A 9,759-nucleotide genomic window follows, 5' to 3' on the forward strand; every position below is an offset into this window, starting at 1 on the left:
TCCAACCGGCAACAATTTGAAGCCACCAATGTACACATAATAAAATACCTCTCTTTCTTTCAGGGCCATTTATCCTTCTTCCTGTTGCTCTCCAGTGAAAATGTCCCAGTCTTCTCCAGCGGATGAAGGCACCACCTTTGAGCATCTCTGGAGTACCTTGTAAGTGTCTTCTTGGCCTGGGATCGTTTGGACTTTGTTTCTTTATCTGGAAGAACACCTTTGCATGGAGACTTAACTGACGTTGTCACCTTTATCCAGGGAGCCGGACAGCACTTACTTTGACCTTCCACAATCGGGACCCAGAACGGGGAATGAAACCCCAAACCAGACGGAAGTCACCATGGATGTCTTCCAAATGAGAAGCATGAACAATTCAGTAATGGTAAGCAACGTAAAGAAGGTGCAAAGGCCAGCTGTGTCATTGAGCACACGGTGATGAATTTATCCCCAATGTGATCAACATCTTCTTTTCCTTCTCCTCCTGCTCCTTACTCCTATTTTTCTTCCTTTTCCTTCTCTCCTTTTCCTTTTCCTTCTCCTTTTTCTTTTCCTCCTCCTTCTCGACCTCTTCCTCCTTTTCATTCTCTCCTTATCCATTTCCTTCTCATCCTCATTCTCCTTTTCCTCCTCCTTTTCTCCTCTTTCTCTTCCTCTTCTTCCTTTTCCTCCTCCTCATTTTTCTTTTTCTCCTTCTTCTCTTCCTTTTACTCTTTTCCCCTCTCCTTTTCCCTTCTCCTCCTCTTTTTCCTTTTCTTTTCCTCCTCTTCCTTTTTTCCTCCTCCTCTTCCTCCTTTACTTTCTCTCCTTTTCCTTTTCCTTCTCATTGTCTTTTTCCTTTTCCTCCTCCTTTCCTCCTCCTCCTCCACTTCCTCTTTCTTCTTTTCCATTTCCTCCTCCTCTTCCTTTTCATTCCTTTTCCTCCTTTTCCCTCTCACCCACTTCCTCTTTTTCCTTCTCTTTTTCATTTTCCTCCTCTTCCTCCTCCTTCTCCTCCTTTTCCTTTTCTTTTCCTCCTCCTTCTCTTCCTGTTTTTTCCTTCTCTCCTTTTCTTTTTCCTTCTTCTTCCCATTCTCCTTTTCTTTTCTTCCTCTTCCTTTTCTCCTCCTCTTCTTCCTCTCCCCCCTTTACTTTCTCTCCTTTTCCTTTTCCTTCTCATTGTCTTTTTTCTTTTCCTTCTCCTTTTCTCCTCCTCTTCTTTCTCCTTTTCCTCCTCCTCCTCCTTTTCCTTTCCTTTTCCTCCTTTTCCCTCTCACCCTCTTTTTCCTTGTCTCTTTTTCATTTTCCTCCTCTTCCTCTTTCTCCTCCTCCTCCTCCTCCTCCTCCTCCTTTTCTTTTCTTTTCCTCCTTTTCCCTCTTATTCTCTTCCTCTTTTTCCTTCTCTCTTTTTCATTTTTCTCCTCTTCCTCTTCCTCCTCCTCTCCCTTCTCCTCCTCCTCCTCCTCCCTCCCCATCTTCCTCTATTTTACATCAAATTCTTCTGTATTATATTTAGTACACAGAACTTACTATCTATATTTTGTGAGCCTTATTGCCCTAGACACTAGTTGCACTGGAATTTTTGACTATTTACAGAGATGGCTCTTCAAGGTTTGGGGGCTTTGTGGGACATCAGGGGAAACAACTGCATTTTTAGATCTTTTTCGATTATTTTGGCCAGTTTAGGATTCTAAAAACTCTGAAAAACAACCCTGGAGAAGGTCCTCATTCCTTCTCCTACCAGAGCTTAATGTTGGGGAGATTCGTATCAGAAAATAGGGTCTCGCCTGAGCCAAGGTTTTCCCTACTTGGGAATGTTTTCATTGCTGATATCTGGAAGCGTTGAAGTCGTCGTGCTTCTTTTATCATCTCAAGGTGCCCTTGCTTTGGGGAAAGATTGGGGCATTTGGTTTCTTCAAAGACCCCAATTCGTTAGGGGAGGAATTGGCTGTCCATGGCCTTTTTGTGGTACTTTATGGGGGGATAGATTTCTTTGAAGTCATAAAGCCAAAGCATCATGATCTCCACCATCAATGTGGACAATTTTGGGGTATTTCAGGTTCTGGAATCAAGTGCTCACCTTGATGTTTTGAGTGGCTTTATTAGATCGTGCTGTTTTGTGGCCCGAGCTGTTGTTGTATATTTCTGACTAGCTTGGGTACTCAGCGTTGTCCAGGTTATTTGAAAAAGTCATTTTTTAAAAGTGTACAAAATGCATAGGGTTGTGGGTGAACTACAATTCACATCATGCCAGGTGAACCCCAATGAACTCAATCAGTACATAAAGTGTGTTATGTTGGGCAAGTTTGCTCTGGATGTATCATTGGTGGGGTTCAGTGTGCTCTCTGGCTGCAAGGTAAACTACAACTCCCACTATAGTAAGTCAGTCCCCTCAAAGCCCACCAGTAGGTTGAGTTAGTCATGGGGGTTCTGTGTGCCAAGTGTGGTCCAGGTCCATCATCGGTGGAGGTCACCATTTCTCTGGTTGTGGGTGAACTACAACTCCCAGAAAGGAAGGTCAGCTCCCCCCAAACCCCTCCAGTTATCAAATTTTGGCACATCAGGTATGTGTGCCAACTTTGGTCCAGATTCATCGGTGTTAAGAGTTCACAGTGCTCTTTGGATGTAGGTGAACTACAACTCCCCCAAACCAAGGTGAATTTTCCCCAAAGACCTCCAGTATATTTGGGGACTGTGTGCCAAGTTTGGTCCAATTCCATCTTTGGTGGAGCTCAGAGTACTCTTAGATTGCAGGTGAACTATAAATCCCAGTTACTCACTTAGTCGATCCCTCGTTGGCCGAGTAGGATAGTCTTCCAGGATCAGTGTTCTGGTGGGTCCGTAGGTGACTGTGGAGCCCTATTCTTGAACTGCATGTTCTCCTGCAGTGAGGGCATTGGTTTTCCGATGGAAGGCAGTCCCGGTTGGGGTTGGCTTGACGCGCCTTCCTCTTGGCACGTTTCCCTCTTTTGCCCTCCATTCATGCTTCTTCAAATTCTGCAGCACTGCTGGTCATAGCTAATCTCCAGCTGGAGCGATCAAGGGCCAGGGCTTCCCATTATAGCAATGGTTCTCAACCTGGGGTCCCCAGATGTTTTGGCCTTCGACTCCCAGAAATCCTAACAGCTGGTAAACTGGCTGGGATTTCTGGGAGTTGTGGGCCAAAACACCCAAGTACCCACAGGATGAGAAACACTGTATTACAGGGTTTTCTTGGAGCTGTGGGAGTCGTAGTTCCACACTATTGGAACTAGAAGTGTTTTGGTTTTCTGATTTTAGAATAGTTGCATATGCGTAAGGAGATGTCTCGGAGAGGAATCCAAATACCAAATTTACTTCTGCTTCACATACACTTTATACTCACAGCCAGAAGGTGATTTTGTACAGGACATTATTATTATTTTGAGAAATTTTGTGCATGAAATAAAATATAGAGCCAACAGTCACAAAGCAAAGATTGAATGTATTGATGATGTTACTTGGAAACTGCTCTGAGTCCCCTCGGGGAGATAGAGCGGTATATAAATAACGTTTTTATTATTATTACCATTATTATTATTATTATTATTATTATTGAATAATAAAATCATAGAGTTGGAAGAGACCTTGTGGGCCATCAAGTCCAACCCCATTGTTGTGGTTCAGTGTGATTCTGGGCCTGAGATGTTCTCTGATGATGAGGATGATGGGATTCAGATTCCTGGCTCTTTTTCTGTGCCACAGATTCCTGGGCCTGTTCCTATGTCTTTTTCTGAGGCTCCAACAGACAGTGCAGATAGTGCAGCTGGAGAGTCAACAAAGGAGAAAGGAATGCCAATGAATTAGATAATGAACAGGTGGCGAGGCCTTTGCCTTCCCACGGTGATGGTGATAGTGCAGAAAGCCTTGATAGTGACCTGACCCGGCAAGCACGCCTTGATTTGCGGGTCAGGAGGAGTTCACGCCTAGCCAGCAGAAGAGAAGCCAGCTCAGGGAAAGGTCATCGCAATGCTTTCATGTTGGTGAGAGCATAATGTTTGCATGTTAGCAAAAGGTATTTAGGCTTCTAGTTAATGAAGGGAAAGTGTCAGTTCAACGTGGCTTCTAGCCTGAAAGCTTCATGGAATAACCTTGGCTTTAAAGCAGCACGCTTTGGGCTTCCTGCATCGTGATTCTTGGGGCTTGTGTTTCGCTGTTTTTACCATGGACTCTGTTTTTGCTTAAAGGATTAGGTCTTTTGTTTTTACCTGAAGACCTTTGGAACTGTGTTCTGCATTTAACCTATGTCACATTCAAAACACCCCAACAGATGGCCATCCAGCCTCTGTTTCAAAGCCTCCAAAGAAGGAGCCTTCACCACACTCCAGGGCAGAGAGTTCCACTGCTCAACAGCTCTCACAGTCAGGAAGTTCTTTCTCATGTTCAGGTGGAATCTCCTTTCCTGTAGTTTGAAGCCATTGTTCCGTATCCTATGTCACTATCTCAACCACGATCACCATGTGGAGATTTTTGGAGTATTCCAACTGGAAATCAAGCCTGCCAGTGTGAATTCCTTTTTTAATGCGGATCACACAAATAACTTCAAAATTGTCACATCACGTAAGGTTTTTGAGAAACGGCCATTTTTGTTTTACAATCTATATAAATAAAAATGTAATGTTTGTTTGTGGGATTAACATAACTCAAAAACCACTGGACAAATTGACACAAAATTTGGACACAAGGCACCTAACAGTCCAACCGAGTGTCCGTCACCCCTAAAACACACACACACACACACACACACACAAAACCCTAGCAGAAGAGACTTAAAAACCCCCAAAATACACCATATATACATATACAAATACACTCATATACATATACACATGCACACATTCATACACACACACACATATATATATATGCACAAACACACACAAATATACACAAATGCACACATATACATACACATATGCATGTGTATATGCATGCATGTGTATACATATACACATGCATACACACATATATATATACACACATATACATATACACATGCACACACATATACACATACATACACACAAATATTCATATAGACAAGCACACACATATACACAATATGCATGTACACATGTAAACACACATACACAAATATATATACACACACACACATATATATACACCCACAAACACACACACACACTTATATAAACACACATACACAAATATATACACCCCCACACACACATATATACGCAAATACACATATATACATCAATATATACACACACATATGCACATATACACACACAAAACACATGTATACAGACTGGGCCACAGCAACGCATGGCAGGGGACAGCTAGCTATTGTGAAATTTCTAAACATTTCCTTGCACGACAGTAACTTGCGTGATTTTTTTAGATTGCTCATATCTTTGACAGCTGTAATCAACATTATGTAACACGCAACGAGACTCAGTCTGTTAAAATACCACAAGAATAAATGTCTGATCATGTAGAAACTTGCTCGGGCATGCCCAAGCAAGCCCGAACATGGCTGCAAGATTTTCGCTTGCTTCCATCACAACGCAGCTTAATATAACTGGAGTAACACTCACTCTGTGTGAATGAGCATTTCCTAACTCTAAAACTGTTGAGTCCAAAGACAGTGGGTATATATTTTTCAGAAGTGTTGCGCCAATGTCGCAATAGTCGCGACACATTTTGTTGCATATGTGGGGGATTTACTCTGAAAGCACAGAAAAGGGAATTACTGCACTCTTTAAAAAGGCATATGGGTTCTATTTTGGGTGTGAAATTGATGACCAGGACAAAGAATGAGCTATGTTGTGTGTCTTGTGCCAGTACCCTATGAGCTTGAAGCCGATAGGAGCTTTAGGAGGGTCTTCCCCAGGAGGAGGGACCCTAAGACCCCACCAAAGAGCCAGAGAAGCCAGATTTCAGCAATTTTATTTTAGATTAAAAATTCAGAGTAAAGCTCACCAAAGTTGAAGAAAAGGTGGTTTTATTAGCAATTCAGCTGAAAAGGATGCAATGTAGCAATCATTCGCCTACAAAGCATACCGGTACAGAGATCAGATGCATTTTTATAGGAATTTACAGGTTTGAAAGTTCAAAATTCCCGCCCTTCGCCCTCCTCCTGGCTCACAGGTGATTGGCTGACGCGATTCCAGCTGAGAGGAGCCAATCACGGAGCTCTTCCGCTGCACGGGAGCCAATGGGAAGACTCCCCCCGTCTCAGCGCTCTGGCGAATCAGAAGAAGGGAGGCGGGACGAAGAAGAAACAATGGGCTGGTGAAGAGATTAATGGGTTTTGATGCCTAGGGGCTTGGAGTCTATTGCGGATACCCAGTTTATTGTCCTTGAGTGGATTTGTGATGAGCCTTGATCACCTTATCCGGGTCTTCCTGTTACAATCAGATAAGGCACAAAGGAGAGGCTTGGGAGGAAGGTCTAGTTTGACTGAAGTAAACAAAATTGGGAAGGCGACCTCCTGAGGGTTGTCTCACTCCTATTGTGAAATGACCAAAAAGTTGGCAAAAGGAAATTCCAGTCTGATGGCTCCACTTTGAAACCAAATAGGAATTCCAAGTCTTATTGTTCGTGTTAGAGTTCCAATGATATGGATTTCTCTTGTGGTCATCTACAGCTGGCCGCCTCCTTGATGGGGCCTCCTCATGAGGAAGGGAGAGGGGTTGGGTGCCAAAAAGGAAAATACATGGGGAAATATAGGGATCCGAGGAAATTCATATCAAGCCTCCTTTCCCTCCCTCCACCCGCCAGAGAAATTGATTAAAATATTAATTTTATTTCAGCATGAGTCCATAGTTCATATTGGGAAAGTTCAGACATGAAAAGGAGTTCATTGGAGCCAAAAGGAAATTTGAAGGAAGTCCCACAGTCACAAAAAGGTGTTTGATTATTTCCACTGAGCCAAAGGATGGATTCCTGCATCACCAAGATCGAGTTGGTTTTTGGTCCTTGGGAAACTATAACTCCCTCCAAGGACTGGAGCCCCGAGGCCAGGCTCTTCCCCGAGAGCCTCATGGGATAGCCACACCAAATATTCAGGGGCAGGGGTCTGGCAGAGGCGATAAAATGGCAAAGCGCAGCAGCGTGGCAGCTTTTTGACAATCATCTGTTTTTGGAAAAAATATATTATCAAAAATAAAAGGTTATTCCCCGGGCGTAGAAGCCCAAAATGCAAAAAGCGAGATAGCAGATAGTGTTAGAATTAAGCTAGGAAAAATATGCCATCGAAATGGAGGCGATCCGCCATCTCGTGGATACTGGGGCCCAAAAGGGGGACTCCGTATCCGCGGTTGGAAAATCGCAGATTCGGCCTCCCCGGAACACCAGGAAGGCATTCCGGGCATGCCTGTAGTCTCCCGCAGCCTGAAAAAGGTTAATTTCATGCATTGGGATAGTCTCAGGCAAGAGGAGACACAAAGTATCAAGCCAGAGAGTTAAAAGTTGCAATTTCATTAATCTTTCTTTGGGGATTTGCTACAAAGTTGGGGCTGGGTAGGAAAGTGAAAAGAGAGAGAATAGGGCTGTGTTGAGTCCCTGGTTGAGCTTGCTGTTGGGGCACATTTCATCAGTTCCATCTCTTCCACCCTTTCGTCCTTCCTTTCCTTATTCCTCCCCCTCTCTCTTTCTCCTTCCTTCCTTCCCTTTTGTCTTTCCTACCATCACTCTTTCCTCACTCCCTCCTTCCTTCCATTTAGCAGGGCTCTTCTCTCACATTAACCATTCATTCAGCATACCTAGAGGCTGGGAGATGAGTATTATCGTCCCTATTCATAAGAATGGACTATTGGAATGTACTCTACGTGGGGCTGCCCTTGAAGACGGCCCAAAAATTCCAATTTGTCCAAGGTCCCCAAGGTCATACTGAGTGGCTTTAGTCTCCAAAGTTTTATATGAAGATATAAAATATAGAAATATTAAACATAAACACACATGGGGGTCCGCGGATGGTGAGGCAACCCAATGATCTAGGTAGACGGCAACCCACGGGAAGGGAAAACGTACACTAAGAATCTGTGGATACTGGGGGAACGCCAATGGGTCTTGATATCCTCCAGAGGACAGGAGCAGGATTCAAAACGATCTTGACAGATTAGAGAGATGAGCCAAAACTAACAAAATGAAGTTCAACAGTGACAAATGCAAGAGACTCCACTTTGGCAGGAAAAACGAAATGCAAAGATATAAAAAGGGGGACGCCTGGCTCGAGAGCAGTACGTGTGAAAAAGATCTTGGAGTCCTCGTGGACAACAAGTTAAACATGAGCCAACAATGTGATGTGGCGGCAAAAAAAGCCAATGGGATTTTGGCCTGCATCAAGAGGAGCATAGTGTCTAGATCTAGGGAAGTAATGCTACCCCTCTATTCTGTTTTGGTTAGACCACATCTGGAATATTGTGTCCAGTTCTGGGCACCACAATTCAAGAGAGATATTGACAAGCTGGAATGTGTCCAGAGGAGAGCGACTAAAATGATAAAAGGTCTGGAGAACAAGCCCTATGAGGAGCGGCTTAAGGAGCTGGGCATGTTTAGCCTGAAGAAGAGAAGGCTGAGAGGGAATATGATAGCCATGTATAAATATGTGAGAGGAAGCCACAGGGAGGAGGGAGCAAGCTTGTTTTCTGCTTCCCTGGAGACTAGGACGTGGAACAATGGCTTCAAACTACAAGAGAGGAGATTCCATCTGAACATGAGGAAGAACTTCCTGACTGTGAGAGCCGTTCAGCAGTGGAACTCTCTGCCCCGGAGTGTGGTGGAGGCTCCTTCTTTGGAAGCTTTTAAACAGAGGCTGGATGGCCATCTGTCAGGGGTGATTTGAATGCAATATTCCTGCTTCTTGGCAGGGGGTTGGACTGGATGGCCCATGAGGTCTCTTCCAACTCTTTGATTCTATGATTCTATGAGGTTAGTTTCGATGCGGGATTATGGGATTTATAGTGAGGTGCATGCAAAGGGATTATGGGGAGTATACATGTCAAAAAGGGAGAAGCTAGAGCTTCATGAATAATGAGACTCTTTTTGAGGGAACTATGGTACACAAGGGGATGGGAGGTGAGCGATAGGTTTCAGGAAACAGAAAGCATTGATCTGTGAATACCGAGGGAGAAACTATAGATCTCGGTATTCACGGTTTCGGGAGAATGTAGTTGGTTTTGGACACATAAAAAAGAGAGAATGGAAGCACTGTTTTCAGGGCTGGGTAAGCCACGGGGGCCATGTGGAACTCTCTTCTGTGGTGCCAACTGTATTAGTATAATATTTTTCCCCCAGGGGTGGGTCTGTCTTTGACAAGAATCCTACAGTGAAGATGCACTCCAAGACTATTACAAAAAGAAAGCAAGATGGAGTGGATGAGGGATTAGAGGACATCCAACCCCACATTGGGAAACAAGTCGTCCAGGAATACCTGGCCGCTCTAAATGAATTCAGGGCCAGATCAACTACACCCAAAAGTATTGAAGGAACTAGCGGAAGTCATCTTGGAACCATTGGCAATCATCTTTGAGAGTTCTTGGAGAACGGGAGAAGTTCCAGCAGATTGGAGGAGGGCCAATGTGGTCCCAATCTTCAAGAAGGGAAAAAAGGATGACCCAAACAATGACCAATGTCCGGTCAGCCTCATGTCAAGATTCTGGAAAAGATTGTTAAGGAAGTGGTCTGCAAACACTTAGAAACAAATGTGGTCATCTCTAATAGTCAACATGGATTTATCAAAAGAAGTCATGCCAGACTCATCTGATCTCTTTTTTTGATAGAGTTACAAGCTGGGTA

General features: G+C 43.9%; 1 protein-coding gene across 1 annotated transcript in view; it reads left to right on the forward strand.

Moving 5' to 3' along the window:
* The first annotated feature begins 269 nt into the window (after positions 1–269).
* Positions 270–9,759, forward strand: part of TP73 (tumor protein p73) — a 95,789-nt gene continuing 86,299 nt past the window's right edge. Inside the window, exon 1 of the mRNA XM_060758739.2 lies at positions 270–382. Coding sequence (XP_060614722.2) covers positions 341–382 — 42 coding nt within the window. The 5' untranslated portion in view covers positions 270–340. The remainder of the gene's footprint in view (positions 383–9,759) is intronic.

Source organism: Anolis sagrei, chromosome 13, assembly GCF_037176765.1.
Source record: "Anolis sagrei isolate rAnoSag1 chromosome 13, rAnoSag1.mat, whole genome shotgun sequence".
Classification (NCBI taxonomy): domain Eukaryota; kingdom Metazoa; phylum Chordata; class Lepidosauria; order Squamata; family Dactyloidae; genus Anolis; species Anolis sagrei.